This window comes from Mesoplodon bidens (genome assembly GCF_964165515.1).
Source record: "Mesoplodon bidens genome assembly, chromosome: 18".
NCBI classification, from domain to species: domain Eukaryota; kingdom Metazoa; phylum Chordata; class Mammalia; order Artiodactyla; family Ziphiidae; genus Mesoplodon; species Mesoplodon bidens.
Window position 1 is genome coordinate 55946900 of NC_138175.1, and position 26437 is coordinate 55973336.

The 26437-nt window shown below is 41.9% G+C and overlaps 1 protein-coding gene and 1 pseudogene across 2 annotated transcripts; one reads left to right on the forward strand and one right to left on the reverse strand.

Moving 5' to 3' along the window:
* On the reverse strand, positions 1-25922 carry LOC308605911 (uncharacterized protein). The gene is made up of 4 exons (XM_081216244.1): positions 25757-25922; positions 21902-21991; positions 14822-14948; positions 1-4284 (listed from the first exon to the last, which is right to left on the reverse strand). The coding sequence occupies exons 2-4, from the start codon at positions 21914-21916 to the stop codon at positions 1853-1855; spliced, it is 2574 nt and encodes an 857-aa protein (XP_081072370.1). The 5' UTR covers positions 21917-21991; positions 25757-25922; the 3' UTR covers positions 1-1852.
* Positions 19044-19964, forward strand: LOC308605938 (acidic leucine-rich nuclear phosphoprotein 32 family member D-like; annotated as a pseudogene). Its single transcript has one exon. The product of its transcript is annotated as an acidic leucine-rich nuclear phosphoprotein 32 family member D-like (transcript).
* Positions 25923-26437: the final 515 nt, after the last annotated feature.

Sequence of the window (26437 nt, forward strand, 5' to 3'; positions counted from 1 at the left end):
TCAAATGAAATACTCTGTATTTTATTAGAACAGAAGGACCATTTCCACATGTCCTTGCTGCAGTGATACACGTCATAAGTTTTAATATTTTGTGACTTGTAATTAGTCTGTAGTATGTAACATCTCAAGTTAATCTCAGAGAAGTAAAGACTTAGTTATTCCTAGTATGGATTATTGGATGTATGGTGTATTGTAAGAATTGGCAAAAAAATTTACACATTCATTACGTTTGTAAGGATTCTCCCCAACACGAATTCTTTGGTGAATCTTAACAGTTTCTTAAAGGTATTTCCATGTTTAGTATATCTGTATAGTTTTTGTCCTGCATGAATTCACTCATTATGCCCAAGATGTGAATAGTTGATAAAAAAAACTTTACAACATTCATCACATTTGTAAGGTTGCTCTTCAATTTAATTTTTTTTTTCTTTTTGGCTGCTTTGGGTCTTCGTTGCTGTGCACAGGCTTTCCCTAGTTGCGGTGAGCAGGGGCTACTCTTCGTTGTGGTGCATAGGCTTCTCATTGCAGTGGCTCCTCTTGTTGAGGAACATGTCCTCTAGGCCCACGGGATTCAGCAGTTGTGGCATGAGGGCTCAGTAGTTGTGGCTCATGGGCTCTAGAGTACAGGCTCAGTAGTCGTGGCACACGGGCTTAGCTGCTCCGTGGCATGTGGGATCTTCCTGGACCAGGGCTCAAACCCATGTCTCCTGCACTGGCAGGCGGATTTTTTCAAATAAAGGTTTATTTATTTATTTATTTGGCTGCATTGGGTCTTCATTGCTGCACGCAGGCTTTCTCTAGTTGTGGCGAGCGGGGTTCACCCTTGGTTGCAGTGCGCAGGCTTCTCGTTGTGGTGGCTTCTCTTATTGCGGAGCATGGGCTCTAGGCACGTGGCCTGCAGTAGTTGTGGCACATGGACTCAGTAGTTGTGACTCACGGGCTCTAGAGTGCAGGCTGAGTAGCTGCGGTGCACGGGCTTAGCTGCTCCGCGGCATGTGGGATCTTCCCAGACAAGGGCTTGAACCCGTGTCCCCTGCATTGGCAGATGGGTTCTTAACCACTGTGCCACCAGGGAAGCCCTATACCTCCTCTTATGTTCCATAGTTTTGATCTTTGGGTAAAGCCTTAGCCTGCACATTACTTTTGTGTGGTTTTTCTGAAAGATGTATATTTTTAAGTCTAGTGCAGTGTGAGGCCTGGATAAACCTGTCCATACATTTATACGGCTTCTCCTCAATATGGACTCTCAGTTGTTGTATAATACTTGAACTCAAGGTAGAACTGTTGCCACTCCCAGTGCATTTGTAAACTATTTCTCCAGTATATTCCCCCTTTTATGTCTGGGTAAAATCCTTGCTATGCACATTAGATTCGTGTGGTTTGTCTCCAAGACATATATTCTTATGTATCCTGAAAGTAAGCAGTAATTCAAAACTTTGCCATACTCCTTGCATTTGTAAGTACAAAGCATTTGGTGAACCCCGAGTTTAGGCAATACCTAAAAAGCCTTGCCACATTCAGTAAACGTGTAAGGTTTTCTCCAGTACGGATTACCTGATGACTGGTGAGATGTGACCCGAGTAAAGGTTTTACACACTCATATCATTTGTAAGGTCTCTCCAGAATGAATTCTTTATAGAATACTAAGGTCAAACCATTCTCTAAAAGGCTTGACACACGCAATACATTTATACAGCTTCTATTGAGTATGAATTTTCTCATGAAGCCTAAGGAGTGAACACCTTCTAAAAGCCTTGCAACACTGATTACATTTGTAATGTCTCTCACCAGTGTGCATTACCTGATGGTAAGACAGGCTTGAACGCAAAATAAAGACTTTGCCACAATCAAGTCATTTTTTCTCTCCAGTATGAATTCTCCGATGGTACACAAGGTGAGACCTATAACTGAAGAATTTTGCACATACTTCACATTTAAATGGTTTCTCTCCTGTATGGATTACCTGATGGGAATTTAAGGTTGATCGCGTACTAAATGCTTTGTTACACTCTTTACATTTGTAAGGTTTCTCTCCAGTATGAATTCTACGGTGAGTCACGAGTTGTGAACTTTGTCTGAAGCCCTTGCCACACACATCGCATTTATGTGGTTTCTCTCCCGTATGGATTACCTGATGGGAAGTTAAGGTTGACTGCACGCTAAATGTTTTGCCACATTCATTACATTTGAAAGGCTTTTCTCCTGTATGAATCCTCTGGTGATTCGCTAGGTGATAAGTCTGTCTGAAGCCCCTGCCACATACATTACATTTATGTGGTTTCTCTCCTGTATGGATTACCTGATGGGAAGTTAAGCCTGATCGCACACTAAATGCTTTGCTGCACACATTACATTTGTAAGGTTTCTCTCCAGTATGAACTCTACGGTGAGCCACAAGGTGTGAATTTTGACTGAAACCCTTGCCACAAACGTCACATTTATGTGCTGTCTCTCCTGTATGGATTACCTGATGGGAAGTGAGGCTCGAACGCACAGTAAAGGCTTTGTCACACTCGTGACACTTGTATGGCTTCTCCCCAGAATGAATTCTCTGATGGATTTTAAAGTGTGATTTTTGACTAAAGACCTTTCCACATACATCACATTTATATGGTTTCTCTCTTTTATGGATTATCTGATGTGTACTGAGAGCTGAACGCTGAGTAAAGGCTTTGCCACATTCATTACACTTGAAAGGGTTCTCTGCATCATGAATTCTTTGGTGAATCCTGATTTCAGACTGTTGCCTAAATGTCTTCCCACATTCATTACATTGGTAAGGTCTCTCTCCACTATGGATTACCTGATGATTAGTTAGGCTTGAAAGAGCAATAAAGGCTTTGCCACACACATCACATTTGTATGGTTTCTCTCCAGTGTGAATTCTTCGGTGAATCTTGATGTAATACCATTGCTTAAAGGCCTTGCCACATTCAAAACACTTATATGGTTTCTCTCCAGAATGACTTTTCTGATGGTCAACCAGGCTTGAACTTTGGCTAAAAGCTTTACCACACTCATTACATGTGTAAGGTTTCTCTCCACTATGAATTCTCTGATGTCTTGTAAGATATGAATTTTGACTAAAGACCTTGCCACACTCATTGCATTTGTAAGGTTTCTCTCCAGTATGAAGTGTCTGATGACTTGCAAAGTGTGAATTTCTAATAAAGACTTTGCCACATACATCACATTTATATAATTTCTTTCCTATATGAATTTTCTGATGTTTAATGAGGTTTGAGCGAAAATTAAAGGTTTTGCCACACTCATTACATTTGTAAGGTTCCTCTCCACTATGAATTCGCTGATGTCTTGTAAGATGTGAATTTTGACTAAAGACCTTGCCACACTCACTGCATTTGTAAGGTTTCTCTCCAGTATGAAGTCTCTGATGACTTGCAAAGTGTGAATTTCGACTAAAGACTTTGTCACATGTATCACATCTATATAATTTCTTGCCTGTATGAATTTTCTGATGTCTGATGAGATTTGAGCGAAGAGTAAAGGCTTTGCCACACTCATTACATTTGTAAGGTTTCTCTCCACTATGAATTCGCTGATGATTTCCAAGGTGTGCTTTTTGACTAAAGAGCCTGCCACACTCATTACATTTGTAAGGTTTCTCTCCAGTATGAATTTTCCGATGACTTGCAAGGTGTGAACTTCGACTAAAGACTTTGCCACATACATCACATTTGTATGATTTCTCTCCTGTATGGATTATCTGATGTCTAGTGAGGTATGAGCCCTGATGAAACATTTTGCCAAACTGACCACATTTATAAGGTTTTCCCTTGTATGCTTTCTGTTCCTGTGCCAGTCCTGAAAGATGGATAAGATCATTCCCATATATATTAGAAATGTTGGCCTGGACACTAGGAGGAATTCTTTCAAGTATTGAAAATGGGCCTCTACTGTTGGTAGACTTCACAGCTTGATTACATTCATAAATTTTCCCTTCAGTTTGATATATCAGCAGTTTATCTCGAAAGCTTGATCCAAACCTATTTTCAACAGGCTTGTTTCCTGCATCCCTTTTCCAATGTTGATTTCTTTTATAAGTGAGATTTTCTTTACAGGTTATAGGCATTCCTCTGCCACTTCTTTCATCATCTCTCCACTGATACTCGAAGTCATACATGTTTTCCTGGACTTCCTTGAAGTAAAAATCTCTTATTTCACGGCTTTCACGTGTTTCCAACATCACTGTTTGGAATACTTCTCCTCCATCACTGTTCACTTTAGGTTGTAATTTCTTCATCACATATATATGACACATATCTACAAGATATAAAGAACCATAGGAATCCTATTAATTATAGTTCAGAACAAAGTCATTTCTTGTTGATAACATATTAAACCAAAAATAATACTTATCCTGAACAGAGTAATAAAGCCTCCTAAACAAAATGTTCAAAATTTAAGGAACAGTAAAGAAATATGATCCCTTAAAACAGTGATCACATGTAATCCAAAGTAATCTTAGGTGGAGTACAACGTTTAAAAATTGTGAATCACTATGCTGTACACTCGAAATTTATATAATATTGTAAATCAACTACACGTTAATAACAAAATAAGGATATATAACTGAGAAAAATAAAAAAATAAAGAAACAATAATTTTAGGGTAGCCTAGTTCCAAACACCCTATGACAAAAACCCTAACACTGTACAAACTTGCATTAGCTCTCAAAAAAAGGGCATTTTCCCACCATGACCCCAAAGCACAGTAATTGGCAGTAAGCATAATGCTGTCTTTTTTTTTGGCCATGCCAAGTGGCTTGTAGGATCTTAGTTCCCCAACCAGGGGTCAAACCTGGGCCCATGGCAGTGAAAGCGCTGAGTTCTAACCACTGGACTGCCAGGGAATCCCACTGCTGTCTTGTAACTGAGGAGAAAAAAGTATTATATTGTACAAAATTTCTGCATATTTGTACGTAAGTAAATGTTAAAGAACCGACAATGCATTATAATGGTAAATAATCCAAAACAAGCTTACCTGATGAATAATGTAAACAAATGGCAGTTTAGTATTGAAAAACAGATAACATTCAGCTATGGCCTATCTAGGCAGTTACCTTAAATCATTGGCCCCAAAGTGTATGTAATACAGAGTGCATTGAAAATTTATTTATTTATTTATTATTTTTAATATTTGTTTATTTTATTTATTTGTTTTTGGCTGCGTTGAGTCTTTGGTGCTGCGCACGGGCTTTCTCTAGTTGTGGCGAGCAGGGGCTACTCTTCGTTGTGGTGCATGCACGGGTTTCTCATTGCGATGGCTTCTCTCGTTGCAGAGCATGGGCTCTAGGTGCACAGGCTTCAGTAGTTGGGCTCGTGGGCTCTAAAGCACAGGCTCAGTAGTTGTGGTGCACGGGCTTAGTTGCTCCACGGCATGTGGGATCTTCCCGGATCAGGGCTCTAACCCATGTCCCCTGCATTGGCAGGTGGATTCTTAACCACTGAGCCACCAGGGAATCCCTGAAAATTTATTAACTAGGATCAGAGACAACATTGTTGGGATCAATTACAAATAAAAACATCCACGTTATAATGTAGACAAACGGATAGCTCACAGTAAACATGAAAGTTAATATTTTTTTAAAGTAACCAAATCTTTACTGTGAAACATGAAATATTCTAAGCCCAATTTTTCAGATAAGGGCATCAGACTCACAGGGTTCATGTACATGAAACCAATTTACACACAAAGTAAGTGAGAGATACAGGATATGAATACCAAGAGTTCAGAAAGAAAATTTCAAGGGTGATACAAGAACTGAGCTGTATATAGCATTATTCAGCCATCCTTCCTGGAAATGGTTTCGGAGGCACCACCTCTGCACATATAAATTAAGGTCCTGCCTAGTGAAATTAATTCACTGTAGGAATGCACATGATTTTTTACAATGTGAATAGTGTGGGAAGACAGTGGGATGGGTGAAAAAGGGCTCTGGGGATTAGGGAGTTCAGAAGAAAAAACTGAATATGCTAGCAAATGACAGTGTATTCCATCCACATCAAGGGATCACATGAGGAAAGGTCAGACTGGGAAGGCCAAGAATGGAGGACAAGGAGTAATGGACGTATGGGAACACAGCTTGTGTTTTCTAAACTGTGGGAATGTAACTGTACCAGGGCAATGAGCATACTGAATGGGGAAGAAAAGAACTGGTTTAGCAAGTAGCACTGTACCATCTCATTTTTAACCATGGGACTTATACCATGGGCATGCAACAAAAGCAAAAGAAATTTTAAAAGGGAGAGAGTGTGACATTGTAAAGAGAAAGCAGGTTTTCATCTCTAGCAATATTTGGTATGAAATGTACCAATTTTAATATCCATGAGTTCCATTTCCAGGAATATATATTCAAGAGAAAAACACAGGTTTCTCTTTGCGTACCGCAAAAAAAAAAAAAAAGGACATGAGAGGGGGAATTCCCTGGTGGTCCAGCAGCCAAAAAAAACAAAAACAAAAAAACCAAGAGGTATGAGTGTTAGTAAGGTTGTGGATTAAAGAGAACCCTACCGTACTATCAGAAGATTATAATTAGTTTTAGTCACTGGAAAAAACTAATTACAGTCAAAATATATTTTTTAAAGTACCACATAATGTAGTTATTCCACAAGTGGGTATATACCGAAAAGAAAGGAAGTCATCACTATCACAAAGATATATTTCCATTCCTATGTTCATTAGAGCAGTATAAGCAATAGCCAAGATATGGAAACTACCTAAGTGTCCAACTAATGAATGGATTAAAAAAAATCTCATTTCTATACAAAATGAGATATTATTCAGCCATAAGAAAGAATGAAATCCTGCTACCTGTACCAACATGAACAGCATTTGAAGGGATTATGCTAAGTAAAATAAGTCTGAGAGAAAAACAAATAAAGAATAATCTCACTTATATTTGGGGGGAAAAAAGCCAAATACAAACAGAAAGTAAAACAGTGATTACCAAAGGATGGGGCATAGCAGAAATGGGGAGATGTTAGTCAAGATGAATTAGTTCTGGGGATCTAACATACAGCATGCTGACTATGATTATTAATACTGTATTATATACTTGAAAGTTGTTAAGACAGTAACCTTCTAATGTTCTCACCACACAAACAAAACTGTAATTATGTGAGTTAATGGATGTTTTAACAAACATACCTGGTAATCTTTTCAAAATATAAACATGTATCAAATCATCACACTTAACTTACACAATATTATATGTTGATTATATCTTAAAGCTTGAAAAAAGAAAATACAAAGGAATGCACATAAAAGACACTGGTTTATCATGTGAATAAAAATAATTTTAAAAATGAAAATAAAAAGAAAAAAAGACCATAGGAAACAGAGTCAAAGCTAGAAAGAAAAAAATTAAATTAAGAGATATACAAAAAGAATAAAAAACTACAGAAAATCACAAAATTAAAAGTTGGTTCTTTGATCAGATAGACATAATAAACCCTTAAGTAGATTAACTAACCAAAAATAGAGAAGGCCAAATAACTAAAATAAAAAATGAAAGTGGGGGCATAACACTTGATTCCACAGAAATAAAAAAAAATTAGAAGAGAATACCAAGAACAATTCTATGCCTAAATATTGCAAAATCTGAATGAATTCCCAGAGACACACACCTATCAATAGAGTCATGAAGAAATAAAAAATCTGAACAGACCCATTCCTTGTAAGGAGACTGAGTCACTAACCAAAAATCACTGATCAAAATCAAAGGAGGACTTCCCTGGTGCTCCAGTGGTTAAGACTCCGTGCTTCCACTGCAGGGCAAGGTTTGATCCCTGGTTAGGGAATTAAGATTCCACATGCTGCATGGGGCAGCCAGAGGGAAAAAAAAAAAAAGAAAGGAAGAAAGAAAATCCAAAGGAAAACTAGATAGCGTCACTACTGAATTCTACCCAACATCTTAAAAGAATTAAGATCAAGTTTCTTCAAACTCATCCCCAAAATTTGAACAGGAAACACTTCAAAACTCATTATAAGACTAGAATTACTCTAAAATCAAAGACAAAGACTCTACAAAAAAACCCAAAAACCAGACTTCCCTGGTGGTGCAGTGTGTAAGAATCCTCCTGCCAATGCAGGGGACACAGGTTCGAGCCCTGGTCCGGGAAGATCCCACATGCCATGGAGCAACTAAGCCCGTGCACCACAACTACTGAGCCTGCACTCTAGAGCCCACGAGCCACAACTACTGAGCCCGCATGCCACAACTGCTGAAGCCCGTGCATCTAGAGCCCGTGCTCTGCAACGAGAAGCTACCGCAATGAGAAGCCCGAGCACCACATCGAAGAGCAGCACCCACCGCCGCAACTAGAGAAAGCCCACACGCAGCAATGAAGACCCAACGCAGCCAAAACTAAAATATAAAATAAATAAATAAATCTCAAAAAAAACCCACACACACTATCTCTCATGAATACTGATGCAAAACTCATCAATCAAACAAGAGTAGGGCTTCCCTGGTGGCGCAGTGGTTGAGAGTCCGCCTGCTGATGCAGGGGACACGGGTTCGTGCCCCGGTCTGGGAGGATCCCACATGCTGCGGAGCGGTGGGGCCCGTGAGCCATGGCCACTGAGCCTGCGCGTCCGGAGCCTGTGCTCCGCAACGGGAGAGGCCACAACAGTGAGAGGCCTGTGTACTGAAAAAAAAAAAAAAAAAACAAGAGTAAATGAAATTTAACAGTACTACAAAAGGATTATACAGTACAACCAAAGAGGATATATTCTTGGAATGCAAGGATGCTCCAACAAATGAAATCTTTCAATGTAAAACTGCACAGTAAATATAAGAAAATACACTACATGATAATCTCAATTGATGCAGAAAAGCATTTGACTAGTTAACAGCCTTTCATAATAAAAACACTCAATACAGTAGGAATAGAAATAAATACAGTAACACAATAAAAGACTAATATAAAAAGCCCACAGCTAACATCATACACAATGGGGAAAGACTGAAAGCTTTTTTTCTCAGATCAGGAACAAGACAAGATACCTGCTCTCATTATTTCTATTAAACACATAGCTGGAGTCCCAGCCAGACAAATGGGCAAGAAAACAAAATAAAAGGTATCCAATTAGAGAAAGGAGAAGAAAATTATGTCTGTTTAGAGATGACATAATCTAATATGTAGAAAAAACATGAGATTCCACAAAAAAACCCTGATATAAGTAACTAATGAATTCAGAAAAATTGGAAGATATAAAGTCAACATGTAAAAATTGTATTCTATATGTTAATGATGAACAATTAGAAAGAAAATTGAGAAAACATTTCCATTTCAAATAGCATCAAAAAAAATAAAATACTTAGGCAAAACCTTAGCCACATAAAAAAGACTTGTACACTGTAACTAAAATCGTTGCTGAAAATTATTAGAAAATACACAAGTAAATGCAGATATCCCCAGTTCATGGACTAAAAGACGATACTGTCATTATGGCAATACCAACAAAATGATCAAGAGATTCAAAGCAATACCTAGCAAAACCACAATATCAATTTTGGAAAAAATAAACACTTACATCCTAGGACATACACTGAATCTCAAGAGACCCTGAATAGGAAAAACAACCTTGAAAAGAACAAAGTTGAAGGTCTCATACTTCCTTATTTCAAAACTTATTAAAAAGCAAAACTAATAGTAAGAGTATGGTACCAATATAAAGACAGAGAGAAACACCAGTGGAAAAGACGTCAGAAATAAACCTTGCATATACAGTCAAATGATGTGCCACAAGGGTGTCAAAGTTCCTCAATGAGGGAAAAGCAGCCTCTTGAAAAAAAGATGTTGAGAAAATCAGATACCCACATGTAAAAGAATGTAGTTGGACTGCTGCATGAACCCATGTAAACAATTAACTCAAAATAGAACAAAGATCTAGGGGCTTCCCCAGTGGTTAAGAATCCACCTTCCAAAGCAGAGGATGTGGGTTCGATCCCTGGTCGGGGAACTAAGATCCCACATGTCAAAAAAAAAAAAAAAAAAAAAAGATCCCACATGTCATAGGGCAACTAACTCCACGTGCTGAAACTACTGAGCCCACGTGCCACAACTAGAGAGAAGCCTGTGCGCCACAACAAAAGATCCCACGTGACACAACAAAGATACCACATGCTGCAACTAAGACCCAACACAGCCAAATAAATAAATAAATAAACAATTAAAAAAAATAGAACAAAGATCTAAACATACAACCTAAAAGCATAAAACTCCTAGAAGAAAACATAGGAAAAAATCTTAATGGCAGTGGATACAGCAATGATTGAGAACATATGACTGCAAAAGCACAGCGAACGGAAGTAAAAACAGATAAATTGGACTACATCAAAATTACAAACTATTGCGCGTCAAATCACACTCAGTAGAGTGAAAAGACAATCCGCAGAAGGGGGAGAAAATATTTGCAAATCATGTATGTGATAATGGGTTAATACTGAAAATATATGAAGAATTGTAAAAGAGTCTGGTCACCAATTTCACAATGAAGGGCCATTCCCCAATTCAACCACCCACGCACTACCAAATAAAACAAGAACGCTAAGAATATCATAAAAATATGAACCTGCTGACTAAATAAATAAAAGTCAAGTTCATTTATAATGCATAGAGGGACTTCCCTGGTGGCACAGTGGTTAAGAATCTGCGTGCCAATGCAGAAGACACGGGTTTGATCCCTGGTCCAGGAAGATCCCACATGCCGCAGAGCAACTAAGCCCACGAGCCACAACTACTGAAGCCCGTATGCCTAGAGCCCGTGCTCCACGAGAAGCCACCACAATGAGAAGCCCACGTACCACAACAAAAGTAGCCCCCCTTGCCGCAACTAGAGAAAGCCCACAAGCAGCAACGAAGACCAAAAGCAGACAAAAATAAATAAATAAGTAAAAATTTACTTAGAAAAAAGAAAAAACAGTACTTCATTGAAGGCATCATTCAACTTCATAAGCTCTCTCATTAAGATGCTCCAAAATGGTCTTCCCTGGTGGCGCAGTGGTTAAGAACCCACCTGCCGATGAGGGGACACGGGTTCGAAACCTGGTCCAGGAAGATCCCACGTGCCAAGGAGCAACTGAGTCCGCGAGCCACAACTACTGAGCCCGCGCACCTAGAGCCAGTGATCTGCAACAAGAGAAGCCACTGCAATGAGAAGCCTGCGCACCGCAATGAAGAGTAGCCCCCGCTCGCCGCAACTAGAGAAAGCCCATGCGCAGCAACGAAGACCCAACACAGCCAAAAATAAAATAAAATAAATTAATTAAACACACACACACAAAGATGCTTCAAAATAGTATTTGTTGAGGTCGGATAAACAATGACACATACAGGGTATGAAAACTGTGGAATGAACAGTTTAGTCAACAGCCCCAGAGATATGAGGATGTGAACTTGGACAACGTTGACCCAAGGAGAAATTCCTATACCATTTATTGAGGCTCCAAGGGGATGATGATTAGTATATGTGAAAAACATTGTCACAGTTGCTCTTGAGACACGCTTTTGTGATACTCCGCAAAACCAGAAAAAAAAAACTGGAAACACTTATCAGTCAAGTGTTTCTTTGTGGGTTTCGTTTTTCTGGCCATGCAGCATGTGGGATCTTAGTTTCCTGGCCGGGGATTGAACCTGTGCCCCCTTCATTGGAAGCGCAAAGTCTTAACCACTGGACCACCAGGGAAGTCCCCCCTCAAGCTCCTGTGATGCTTTCTATTTCAGTATCCTGGGACATGCTGACTACTCTAGTGAATAGCTTCAAGTGGTGCTTCCGTATGTAGCAGAAAAATATTACAATGAATTAGTAAAAATATCTCCATCAAGAATGCTATGTTTCCAGACTTCCCTGATGGCGTAGTGGTTAAGAATCTGCCTGCCAATTCAGGGGACACGGGTTTGAGCTCTGGTCCAGGAAGATCCCACATGCCACAGAGCAACTAAGCCCGTGCGCCACAACTACTGAGCCTGCACACTAGAGCCCGTGAGCCACAACTACTGAGCCCAGGTGCCACAACTACTGAAGCCCGCACGCCTAGAGCCTATGCTCCACAACAAGAAAAGCCACTGCAATCAGAAGTCTGCGTACCACAACAAAGAGTAGCCCCCGCTCGTTGCAACTAGAGAAAGCCCACATGCAGCAACGAAGACCCAACACAGCCAAAAATAAATAAATTAATTAATTAATTTTTTAAAAAAGAATGCTACGTTTCCAAGTAAACCCATTCCACAGGGGAGTGGAGAGAAGTTATTCATCACCTAAAGACGGCTTACCACAGCAACAAACAAACAAACAAAAGGATGAAATATCAAATACCTAAGAATGGGTATTTTAAAAGCAATTTCAGAGGCGAAATCATGCAAACTAAAGAAAATATGACATCAAGAAGAGTCTACAGGGCTTCCCTGGTGGCGCAGTGGCTGAGAGTCCGCCTGCCGATGCAGGGGACGCGGGTTCATGCCCCAGTCCGGGAAGATCCCACATGCCACGGAGCGGCTGGGCCCGTGAGCCATGGCCGCTGGGCCTGCGCATCCAGAGCCTGTGCTCCATGGCGGGAGAGGCCACAGCGGTGAGAGGTCCGTGTACCGAAAAAAAAAAGAAGAGTCTACATTCCCAGACTAAGTAGAGAGGTAAAAAAACATGAAAAATACAATATACTGGGGTCAGATATTATAGAACTTTAACACGGGACCATGGGCTCTACCCACAGTCGCCAAGCTCAGAGATTCACATATGCTCCCCACGTGGGATTGGGGATCAAAGAGAATCTCTTCGTCCATACTGTTTATAGTTTTCCTAAGTAACAATTACAGAAGATCCAACCCATTTCCCCATTGCACACACCCCAAAAGTATGTGGCAAAAGCAGAACAGAAGAAATGGCTGAGGGGGAATTCCCTGGCAGATTCACTGGTTAGGATTCCGGGTTTTCACTGCCACAGGCCCAAGTTCAATCCTTGATTGGGGAACTAGGATCCTGCAAGCCACACGGCACAGCCAAAAAAAAAAAAGGAAAAAACGAAAACAAAAAACGAAGAAATGGCTGAGGGATCTGAATGGCAGACATGGGCTGAAACAGATCCATGCAGGTTTTGAGGTGCCAGATGGAATCAAAGAGCAGCCACTGTTTTCCCATCATTTAATTAGTTCTTCCAAGTACACCAAACTGAGACAGGTCCAGGGGTTTGGACCATGGAGGCCTCAGCTCTTATCTATATGGACTAAAAATTGAAAATCCCATGCAATCAAGTACAGAAGAAGAGACCAAGGGGGAAACAGATTCCTTTGAAACAGCTCACCACGTGCTACTCAAATCAAGCAACAACTTCACAAGACCCAGACGGCAGAGTGTAGATCATGATAAAGACCTTGCCTTTAATTCTATTGGAGCTGCAGCACCGCAGGGAGGTGAAAGGATGAATTTTACACATTGAAGGATAGTGTGCTATGTTGGGGAGAAGAAAAATTTCCCCTGGGAAAAGTTCATAAGTAATAAACTTAGAATTTCCTAAAGAGCTCTCCCACGAAGGGAGAGATTTCCAAACACCATTGATGGTGCGGCTTCCTCTCTGCCCATCTGAGATCTGACCTGTGTTCATACTTTTGATACATCCCCACCCATTGTTTTTTTGCTATTTTCATGTCACTCTTCACAGTCAAGGGCTCTTCCTCTTGCTCCAAAATGCAAATAATATTCAGGTCAGGAACAGAAATAACTGCCGAAAAGAGAAAATAAATAACATGTTGTGGGTTTTCCAGAATCCCAGCTCTTTGATCAGCACAGGAGTGAGCACACAACAAATGGATCTCAAAAAATATTTCACAAATTCATTCATTCACTGTTTGCCTCCTTCTGAATGCAGAGAGAATACTATAATATGCAGATAACTGGCTTTCTTCCAAGAAGTAGTGACTCAGGGCTTCCCTGGTGGTGCAGTGGTTAAGAATCTGCCTGCCAATGCAGGGGACATGGGTTCGAGCCCTGGTCTGGGAAGATCCCACATGCCGTGGAGCAACTAAGCTCGTGTGCCACAACTACTGAGCCTGCACTCTAGAGCCCGCGAACCACAACTACTGAACCCATGAGCCACAACTACTGAAGCCTACGCACGTAGAGCCTGTGCTCCACAACAAGAGAAGCCACCACAATGAGAAACCTGTGCACTGCAATGAAGAGTAGCCCCTGCTCGCCACAACTGGAGAAGGCCCACGTGCAGCAATGAAGACCCAAAGCAGCCAAAAATTAAAATTAAAATAGGGCTTCCCTGGTGGTGCAGTGGTTGAGAGTCTGCCTGCCGATGCAGGGGACACGGGTTTGTGCCCTGGTCCGGGAGGATCCCACATGCCGTGCAGCGGCTGGGCCCGTGAGCCATGGCCACTGAGCCTGTGTGTCCGGAGCCTGTGCTCTGCAACGGGAGAGGCCACAACAGTGAGAGGCCCGCGTACAACAACAACAACAAAAAAATTAAAATTAATAAATAAATTTATTTTTTTTAAAATAGTGACTCAAAAGAACAGTGGTATGAAATAGGGAATCAGGTATTTTAAGTTTCCAATTGGGCTTTATCAATACTTAAGCTCTGGAACAACTCCTGGTGTATCATGAAGTGGGCAGATCACCAGAAGAAAGGACAACGTTAAACTCCCGACACTACACCATGAAGCTTCTCATGTCTGAGTCAACAGGGCTTTGAGCTCAGTGAAGCAATGCAGGGGCTCCCAAAAGACACAGAAGGGAAAATGCAAAGATACATAAGGGCAGATCCCAATTTCTGGAGGGAAGTTATCCTCACCCAGGGAGACCAGGTTCCTGTAGGTCTCCAACATCACGTCCCTGTACAAGGCCCTCTGAGCAATGTCCAGGCATTCCCACTCCTCCTGAGTGAATTCAATGGCCACATCCTTGAAGGTCAACTGTTCCTGAAATGAAAACACATTTCAACAAGGGGCCATGAGGAGAGTCCTTATCTTCACACAAAATGAGAAGAGGAGAGAGGGGTAAGGATCAATTCAGTTGAAGTATGTATTCTGACAGATCCATGTTAATGTATTTAGAGCAAATTATGAGTCTCAAATTTTAATTTCTTACACTTTTTCATAGAGATTATAGTATCTTCCATTCAATATGGATTTTTCATTTTTTTTGGACAATACATGAAATGCTTACAAATAAAATTCAACAACAGGATGTCCAGGCAGAAGTGTTATATATTATGTTTCACACACTGAGTGATATTCAATATTTAGATGACCTACAGTATGACTGGTGTCTTCAGAGATGACAAAGTCCACAGTTGCTTTAAAGAAAAGTCAAAATCTTAAATTATGATGATGATACCAAGAGCAATGACTAAAGCTGTCTGAACACTTCCTATATGCTAAGCATTACTCTAAATGCTTTACATGTATGAACTTGTTATCAACATAAGAGCTCATTAGAGAAAGTCCCATTTTATTTTTCAGAGGAGTAAACTGTGTCCAAGACACTCTAAGAAACTTGCCTCACAACAAACAGCTAGGAAATGGCACTGCAAGCACGAAAACTCAGGTAGTCAGACTTTAGAATGGAACATAAAATATCAAAGCTAAGTGACGGATAGAGGATAAATGTACACTGACAGAGGGTTCCCTGAGAAAACTTGAGACAATTTCAAGGTTAACCTATAGAACTGCATAAAAGGTCACCACAGACACACACACACACACACACACACAGAAGATATTAATAATCTTCCTACAATAAAACATGAAGGTGATAGTGTAGGAAAAATTTAAAGCCATGGAATACACTCAAGATATAATTTCAGGGACTTCCCTGGTGGTACAGTGGTAAAGAATCTGCCTTACAATGCAGAGGAAGCGGGTTTGATCCCTGGTCAGGGAAATAAGATCCCACATGCTGCAGGGCAACTAAGCTCACATGCCACAACTAGTGAGCACTGCTGTGCCTAAAATAGAGCCCGCGTGCCGCAAACTACAGAGCCCACGTGCTCTGGACCCCCCACACCACAACTACAGACCCCATGCACCCTGGAGACTGAGTACCAGAACTAGAGAAGAGAAAACCCGCACGCCACAACCAGAGAAGACCATGCACCATAACGAAGAGCCCGCATGCCACAACTAAGACCCAACGCCAAAAATAAATAAAATAAATAATAAATAAATCTTTAAAAAAAAAAGATATAATTTCAACTGCTAAAAAATATAAAACTTACTAATGAAATGATGTCTTTTATAAAAGCCATGGACTTCCACATTCATGCACTCAGGCACTGATGTGTAAACACATAATTAACTGAAATGAGAGGTGTCTCAGTCCACTCGCTCTGGAGCCCTTGCGCCTCAACTACACAGCCCACGCGCTCTGGAGCCCGCGTGCCACAATGTGAGAGAAGCCTGTGTGCCGCAAGGAAGATCCCGCAAGCCACAACTAAGTCCCGATGCAGCCAAAAATTAAAAAAAAAAAGAAAAAAAAGGTACAAACATGAAAAAATACATAGAATACTTTATCTCCCACCTCTTATTAGTGTTACACAGAAATTTAACAGATTAAGATAAAAAAATTTATCACAGTATTAGATACTTCCAAACATCACTGCATAATTAAAAACCATGACAAAAATGAAATTGGGGGAAAACCTTATTAAGCAAAAATATTTCATCAAACGTCATGATCAGAAGAAAACACTGGTTGCATTTCCACTGAAATTACTGTGGAGAAAACTGGGCTGGCCAGGGCTCCTGCCATTCACCACTATACAGTATGTTGGAGCAAGTAGAAGATGTAAAAGGGAGGAAAAAATAGAGAGTGAGAGTGAGAAACAGAGAGAGAGAGTCAAAGAGCTAGAACTGTCAAAAATCACAAATCTAAGGGCATGGATAGGATTAAAGTGCCATGAGGGAAAAAGATATTCCATGGTAAAGAGACAGCTGGGGTAACATCAGACAAAATAAAGACAAAAAATGTCACAAGAGGCAAAAAACATTATATAATGATAAAAGGGTTAATTCACCAAGAAGATATAACAATTATAAATATTTATATATCTAACATTAGAGCTCCCAAATATATGAAGCAAACATTGACAGAAATGAAGCAAGAAATAGACAGTAATAGTACAGTAATAGTATAAGACTTCAATGCCCCAGTTATACTTATGGATGGAACCAAACAGAAGATCAGTAAGGAAACAGAGGACCTGAACAACACTATAAACCAATGGGAACAAATGGATATATAGAGATCACTCCATCCAATAACAGCAGGAAACAGCCTTCTCAAGCACACATGAGACATTCTCCATGACAGACGATTTGTTAGGCCACAAACCAAATCTTAACAAGTTTAAGAAGACTGAAATAATAAAAAATATCTCCTCTACCTCACGGAAATGAAAACAGAAACAGGTAACAGAAGAAAAACAAATATCCATAAAATCTGGAAATTAATCACCTCCTTCTTAAACAACCAACAGGATAAAGAAGGAATGACAAGGGCATTTTAAACATATCTGGACGAAATAAAGTATAAAATATAATGTACCGGGACTTCCCTGGTGGCGCAGTGGTTAAGAATCTGCCTGCCAATGCAGGGGATACGGGTTTGAGCCCTGGTCCAGGAAGATCCCCCATGCCGCAGAGCAGCTAAGCCCGTGCGCCACAACTATCGGGCCTGCGCTCTAGAGCCCGCAAGCCACAACGACTGAGCCCACGCACCACAACTACTGAAGCCTGAGCACTCTAGGGCCAGTGCTCCACAACAAGAGAAGCCACCACAATGAGAAGCCCACGCACTGCAACGAAGAGTAGCCCCTGCTCGCTGCATCTAGAGAAAGCCCGTGCACAGCAATGAAGACCCAAAGAAGGCAATAATTAATGAATTTTTTTTAAAAAGGAGAAAAGATCTCAAATCAGAACAAAAGAGATTAAATAATAAAGATAAGACCAGAGATAAATGAAATATAAAATAGGAAAACGACATAAAAATCAAAAAAGCAAAAGTTGGTTTTTTGAAAGGATGAACAAATTGACACTTAGCTAGGCTAAAAAAAAAGAAAATATTGAATTAAAATCACAGACGAAAGAGGAAAAACTGTAACTGAATCATAGAAAATTTTAATCACTATTAAAAGAGAGTACTATGAACAATTTTATGCCAAAAAATTACATAACCTAAAAGATATGTGTAAATTCCTAGAAAAACACCCTACAAAGATCTAATCACGAAGAAATAAAAAATGTGAACTGAGTCATACCTGGAGAGATTGATGCAGTAATCAAACACCTGCAAGGTGAGGATGATTCAGCGCAAAAAAAAATCAATCAATACACCACATTAATAGAATGAATGAAAAATAACACATGATCATCTCAATTGATGCCAAAAAAGCATTTGACAAAATTCAAGGACATTTAGGGCTTCCCTGGTGGCGCAGTGGTTGAGAGTCCGCCTGCCGATGCAGGGGACACGGGTTCGTGCCCCGGTCTGGGAAGATCCCACATGCCGCAGAGCGGCTGGGCCCGTGAGCCATGGCTGCTGAGCCTGCGCATCCGGAGCCTGTGCTCTGCAAGGGGAAAGGCCACAGCAGTGAGAGGCCCGCCTACCGCAAAAAAAAAAAAAAAAAAATTCAAGGACATTTAAAGATAAAAACACTCAGTAAATTACCTCAGTATAATAACAGCTAATATTAAAAGCACATAGCCAAGGTGCCTCTCCCCGCCCCGTCCTTGGTGCGCTGTGGCCACCGAGCCCAGCGAGCCCAGCGGAGCCACCCGTGCCGCGTCACCGGTTTAATCGCAGTGCAGGGCCGCGGCCGGGGGCAGTGGTAGTGAGACCAGCGCTGTGCCCCAGCCCCCCTTTTCCCTCCATGGTTTCTCTCCGCTCCTGTGAGTAACCTGGCTCCGGGGACTCCGCTCGCTGACCGCCCTCTCACTGCGCAGGCTGGGACGCCTCTCCCCACTATGCCCCCACGCCATGGAAAGTTAAGTTTGAAGAGGGGGGAAGAGAGAAACATGGACATGAAGAAGAGGATCCACCTGGAGCTGAGGAACCAGACCCCGCAGCTGTTCGAGAACTTGTCCTGGACAACTGCAAATCAAACGATGGGAAAATCGAGGGCCTAATGGCTGAATCTGTGAACTTAGAGTTCCTCAGTTTAACAAATAGGCTTGATTTCAGTTTCAAATCTCCCCAAACGACCTAAATTGAAAAAGCTTGAGCCCAGTGACAACAGAATCTTTGGAGGTCTGGATATGTTAGCAGAAAAACTTCCAAATCTTACACATTTAAACGTCAGTGGAAATAAACTGAAAGATATCAGCACCCTGGAACCTTTGAAACAGTTGGAATGTCTGAAGAGCCCGGATCTGTTTAACCGTGAGGTTACTAACCTGAATGACTACCGAGAGAGTGTCTTCAAGCTCCTTCCCCAGGTCACCTACCTGGAGGGCTACGACCGAGAGGACAGTGAAGCCCCTGACTCAGATGCCGAGGGGGATGGTGTGGACGAAGAAGAGGACGATGAGGAAGGAGAAGATGAGGACCAGGGGGAGGAGGAGGATGGTGAGGAAGAAGACTGTGAGGATGAAGAGGATGAAGATGAAGATGTAGCAGGGGAGGATGAAGATGGAGTCAGTGTGGAGGAAGAAGGTGGACATGATGGAGAAGCTGATGAAGATGAAGATGAAGATGAGGAGGAGGAAGATGAGGAGGAAAAAGAGGAAGAAAGCAGGAAAGGTGAAAAGAGGAAGAGAGAAACAGATGATGAAGGAGAAGATGATTAAGACCCCAAATAACCTGCAAAAAAAGAACTGTTCAGGATTGGTTGGACTGCTCACATGGATTTGGTAGCTGTTCAAAAAAAAAAAAAAAGGTAGCTGTGATACAAACCCCAGGACACCCACCCACCCAAAGAGCCAAAGAATAGTTCCTGTGACATTTAGTCCCTCTTGGAAATCCACCACCAAGCTTGGGGACTTCACCCCAACAGTATTGTAAGCGTTGTTAGGTTTTCGTGTAAGACTCTTGCTGTAGCGTGGATAGCTGTGATTGGTGAGTCAACCGTCCGTGGCTGCCAGTTACACTGAGATTGTAACAGCATTTTTACTTTCTGTACAACAAAGAAGCTTTGTAAATAAAATCTTAACATTTTGGGTCTGTTAAAAAAAAAAGCACATAGCTAACATCAAAATCAATGGTAAAAGATGAAAGCTTTTCCTCTAAGGTCAGAAAGAAGGCAAAGATGTACACTCTCTGCACTACTATTCAGCAACGTACTGCAATACCCAGCCAGAGCAATTAGGCAAGAAAAATACAGAAGTAAAGTTATCTTTTTTTTGCAGATGACAAGATCTTATATGTACAAAACCATAAAGATACCACAGAAAAATGTTATAAATAAAAAATGATATTAGAAAAGTTGCAAGATATAAAATCAACACCAAAAAAATCACTGCTTTTCTATACACTCAAAATGAATAATCTGAAAGGAAACAGACAATCATTTTTATTATAGCATCAACAAAAAAAACACTTAGTAGTAAATTTAGCCAAAGAGATGAAAGACTTGTACACTGAAAACTACTAAACTCTGCTAAAAAATAAACAGAAACACATCCCCTACTCATGAATTGGAAGACTTAACGTTAGAATTCATATGGAATTTTAAGGGATTCCAAGTAGACAAAACACTCTTGAAAAAGAAGATGGATGCCGTGCTGTTTTAGATTTCAAAACATATTAAAAAGCAAAATAGCATGGCATTGGCATAAACAGATATTTAAATAAATAAACCAGGGATTTCTCTGGTGGTCCAGCAGGTAAGACTCCGTGCTCCCAATGCAGGGTTTGATCCCTGGTCCAGGAACTAGATCCCACACGCATGCCACACTAAGAGTTCGCATGCCACAACAAGGAAATCTGCATGCCGCAACTAAGAAGTATACATGCCACAACTAAGAAGTACACATGCCGCAACTAAAGATCCCACATGCCACAACTAAACATGTCGCAATGAAGATCCCGCGTGCCACAACAAAGACCCGGCGCAGCCCCAAAATAAATACATAAATTAAAAATAAATAAATAAATAAAACAGAACATTCAAAAATAAACCCCTGCACATATGCCAACTAATTTTTGACAAGGATGCTAAGACTACACAATGCGGAAAGGACAGCCTCTTCAACAAGTGCTGCTGGGAAACTGAGAATCTACCAGCAAAAGAAAGAAGCTGAAACATTACCTGCATCAAACTTAAAAAACCTTCTGTATGTCAAAGGACACAGTGGGTAGTGTGGAAAGACAACCCCCAAGGAATGAAGGTGATGAAGATGATTTAAAGAATGTCTAAGTGTCAGAGACTGAGGTTGATTTCATAGTTTAAAATCAGTGATGGAATAAAACACCATCTATCACTGATGTCTCTGGACTTTCCATTCCATTCCCAATGATTAAGACTTTGAATGAAGTACACTCATTTAGCTTCAAGTGTACTAAAACAGTCAGAACTGATCTCCCCTTATTGGTCTATGTTCTAGATTTTACCAGGTACTGGTACATATTACTATGTGACTTCCACGTGCAGCTTCTTTATCAGGGTCTACAGAGAGTGGGCATTGCATCCAGATGGGGCCCCTAAGCAATCCCTGCTGCCCAACAGCACTGACACAGTGTCTCCAACTCATGGGTGTGAAGCCCTGCCCAGGATTATGCCTAGTGGAGACTCTAAATGGAGATGACAGGCCCTAGGGGAAGCCCCCAGGTGAGTGTGAATGTACAGGTGTCAGGCTCAGAGTCAGAGATTAGCGAGTCCAAAGAAGGGCATTTCAGGAAGGACAGACAGAAGAAACAACTGAGAAAATGACTTTACCTGAGAAAGAGCCATTGCAGACTCCAGTTCTTTCCTCTCCCTCCTCTTCAGGGCTTCTTCCTCAGACAACGTGAGTCTTTAGAGGTTGACCTTGAAAGTTGAAAACAGGCTGTTTAATGCTCACAATCAGCACACCCCCTTCCTGAGTCACAACCACACACACAGGGAAGCCCTCACATGTGGAACAGACAGTCCTCTGCTGCCACTGTCCCAGGAGGGATCAGGACAGTAACTCCCACACAGAGACCAACAGGTGAGTTTCCCCACACTTCCCTTCAGATCAGGCTCCCCTCCTGGTGAGGCCCTCACGTACCCAGCAGCAGCGGGCACCTCAGCTGGACCCGACGATCCCCTGCAGGTCACAGACCAGCCCTGATCCATCCCCACGCAGAGCAGAGCCCTCACCCTCAGCCCAGACCTCAGCCCTCGGGAATGGGGGGACCTGGAGCCATGATGCTCAAATGGATACAAATTAGAATCACCTGGGGAATTCTAAATATTACTGAGGCTGGGCCAAACCTCAACTATTTGAAGGGGAATATCTGGTCAGGGGACACAAAACATATGTGCAAAATGCCTCAGCAATCTAATGTGACGTCTGGGTTAAGCACCACTCAGAGGAATCAAGCCCAGCACACCTCTCACTTTCTTTGTCTTTTCCAGCTTTACTGAGGTATAACTGACTAATGAAAATGGTATATATTATATATATGGTGTACAATGTGATCATTTGACAGGCATATGCAGTGTGAAATATTTATCACAATCAAGGAATTAACATATCTATCAACTCACAATTACCATTTTTCATGTCTGTGAGGTGAGAACACTTAAGATTTACTCTCGGGACTTCCCTGGTGGCGCGGTGGTTAAGAATCTGCCTGCCAATGCAGGGGACACGGGTTCGAGCCCTGGTCCGGGAAGATCCCACATATCGCGGAGCAACTAAGCCCGTGCGCCACAACTACTGAGCCTGCGCTCTAGAGCCCACGAGCCACAACTACTGAAACCCACGCGACTAGAGCCTGTGCTCCACAACGAGAAGCCACCACAGTGAGAAGCCCATGTACCGCATCAAAGAGTAGCCCCGGCTCGCCGCAACTAGAGAAAAGCCCACGTGCAGCAATAAAGACCCAATGCAGCCAAAAATTTTTTAAAATTAAAAAAAAAGATTTACACTCGCCAAAAATTTCAAGTATTTAGTAGCACAGTATGATTAACTATAGTGATCACGCTATACATTACTCTAGAACTTACTCATTTAACAACTGGAAGTTTGTACCTGTTGACCCACATCTCCCAATTTTCCCCACCCCCATCCCCTGGTAACCACCATTCTACTGTCTGTTACTAAGAATTTGACTTTTGCAGAATCCACATATAAGGGAGACCATACAATATCTGTCTCTCTCTGTCTGGCTTACTTCACTTAGCATAATGTTCTCTACACTGATCCAAGCTGTCATAAATGGCAAATCTCCTTAATTTTTATGGCTAAATAATATTTCACAATGTTTTCATTACCCACTAATCTATCAGCAGACATTTAGGTTGTTTCTGTACCTTGGCCGTTGTGAAATATACACGTATGCAGTAATGCTCATATGAGTTTGGGTACGTTCTTCAATATACTGCTTTCATTTCCTGTTTTTGTTTTCTTTTGTTTTTGTTTTTTTAGATATACTATCAGAAGTGGGATAGCTAGATCCCGTGCCTGTTCTATTTTCAATTTTTTAGGAAATTCCTTACTGTTTTTCACAAAGCTGTACCATTTACATTGCCACCAACAGTGCACAAGTGTTCCCCATTCTTGGTATTTTGTGTGCACATGCGTGAGTGTGCATGCCCTCTTCATCATGAATGGATGGGTTTTGTTGGAAGATGGTTTCAGGTCATTTGCAGAGAACGGTCAAAAGGGACCTGAGGGAAACATCTTGTCACCTCATAGCTCACTCTTTTACCAGATCACACAAAAAGGAAGAAAAAAGACTAATAGAGTAACTGGTTAAACTAGGTTTTTGACGGTTAATATAAAAGATCATTGACATCTTTACCAAGTACTCATCAAAATAATCTAAGATAAAGAGGAAGAAGCACACAGATATCGAATAAACCTCAAAAAAAAATTAAAGGGAAATAATTTGTGAATTTTTTAATCTAATAATTCTGGTGTCAAAGATTTAAAAATGAGAATATATCATAATTAGAAAAAAATGATATGACTTGATTATAGAAGACCAGCAAAGGTTATTTCAGAAGTTAATAATTATTTATAGGAAAGTAGAAATTGAATACACTAAGATTTATTCCAAGCTACAAAAAGAATTAAATATAAAGAAAACAGCAAGAAAAAAGTAAATCCGGGGGCTTCCCTGGTGGCGCAGTGGTTGAGAGTCCGCTTGCCGATGCAGAGGACACGGGTTCGTGCCCCGGTCCAGGAAGATGCCACGTGCCGCGGAGCGGCTGGGCCCGTGAGCCATGGCCGCTGAGCCTGCGCGTCCGGAGCCTGTGCTCCGCAACGGGAGAGACCACAACAGTGAGAGGCCCGCGTACCGCAAAAAAAAAAAAAAGTAAATCCGGTACAAAAAAAAAAAAAAACCCACATTTAATGTTCCTTTAAAAAGGCACCATGTAGTGACAGTCAGTCACTTCTCGCTGCACGATTCCTGTCCATAGTCCTCTACCCCGTGTTAGGAAAAGGGAAGGGGGTGACCCACAACGGAGTGACGTCACTACCCGCTGGCTGAACAGGGCTTGCAAATGCAAGTTATCTTCCATTACAAATAATTACAAAATGCACAAGCCCTGTGCACATGAGTTCTGCACTTCTCATCCTTATCTGTATAAACAAAAAAGTTTTATTTGTATTAGATTCTAAAGCCGCAAATCAATATATTACCCCTTAATCACCCATATCCAAACAACTCACCATCCATCTGGATCCAGTTCCCCCCTCTACCTGCACTACTATGTGCTTCCATGTCATTCCGTTTATATATCTCTGTATTTCATTCTCTGTCTCTTTCTCCCCTCCTATTTCTTCCCTCACTCCCGTCCTGACGCACCCTGCAACTTATTCCTCTTGTTCTTCGTTCTCCTCAACCTTTCTGATTGCCCGAAACCTCCATATATTTCTTCCTCTTTCTTTCTCCATCTCTGCTCCCTCTCTGTCCTCGTGTTACACCCCTTCTACCCCTGTCGCCTTCCCTTTGACTTCCCACTCTCTGGCACCCCCCACGGCTACGTCTCCTTCCGGCTCTCTCTTCCTCTGCTCGCGCCTCCAGCTGTCCTCTTTCTCTCCCAGCACCATGTTGCTCTGTTAGCAGCCATTCTCCAAATAAGTTGAACTGGGGACCGAAGAACACTGGGTGTTCACGCAGAAAGACCGGCCTGAGGAGGAGCGAGGACAGAGGGGCGGGGAGGCAGGGGGTCTCCGGAGAGGGGCGGACTCTCCAGAAACCCAGGGCCGGGGAGAGGACGCGGCGTGGCCGGGGAGAGGACGCGGCCTCTCTGGGAGCGGGGCGGCCAGCGCTGCCCTCCAGAGGGCAAGGCTTGGGGGACGCGCATCCACCTCGCGGAAGGGGGCTTTACAGGCCGAAGGCGGAGACAGTAAAAGGTTTCAAACAGCAAAACGGCGCGACAGGCGGTGTCTACATGGACCGAAGGCCGAAAACCCAAGGACCGGGACGGGCCGCAGAGCGATTTCAACCCCAAAGGGAAACGACCCCCCACTGTGAATTTCTTTAGGATGTAAGGGCGGGGGCGAGTACTTAAAATTCCGCAGTAAGTCCCACACTCTGAGGATGTATGGGGGGGGCGAAGCGCAGATACAGTAGAAAGAAGAAACTCACGCACCGAAGAGTGACTTCAGCTCTCCGTGGTGACCCACGCTGGCCTCTCCGCTTCCGTGTCCGTAGAACACTGCGCAGGCGCAGAAGGAGCAGCCTGGGGGCGGGGACTGCGAAAGGCTCTTACGCGAGGAGGCGGGGCGAGGAGAGCTCCCAGGCCTGCGAGGAGCGGGGGCCTCTGCATCCCCTCCCCCACCCCCAGCCTTGCCTGTAAAGCGTCTCTTTAGGGATTTAGAAACGTGTGTCTTTTGAACTCTGTAGCCTCTTTGCCTCCTGCTTATTTTGATTTACTGTTGAAACCAAATGTAGTCACCAGTTAGATCTATTTAACTTGCTAAATAAATAATAAACTGTAACCTGCTTTTGAGGATCAAGCCCACTTTAATTATTTTTAGGAAAGCTTGCACATCCTGCAAGGGTCATTTAGCTAAAGATGTTTGTCCAAGTTGTTTTTTAGAAACTTGGAGTCAGCTGTGTCCAGTTTGATGCCGAGCTGGTTACAACTAGTTAGAACCACTGACCCTCCCTCCACCTGCGCATCTGTGAGTGTCTGCTCTGTGTCATTTTGACATCAGAGGACCAAAAACTCCACCTTCTGAACAAGCTAAGAGCCATTTTCTGAACATGAGTTCCCTGAAGAAGCCTTTAACTTAGTTGTGCTGGTGCAGAACAAGGATTACCTCATGTT

Bases quoted from the DNA above. Each gene is read 5' to 3' on its own strand.
- LOC308605911 (XM_081216244.1), bottom strand. The intron at 4,285-14,821 runs GTGAGGATAACT...TATATCTTGTAG, and splicing joins CAGGAACCTGGTCTCCCTGG to ATATGTGTCATATATATGTG.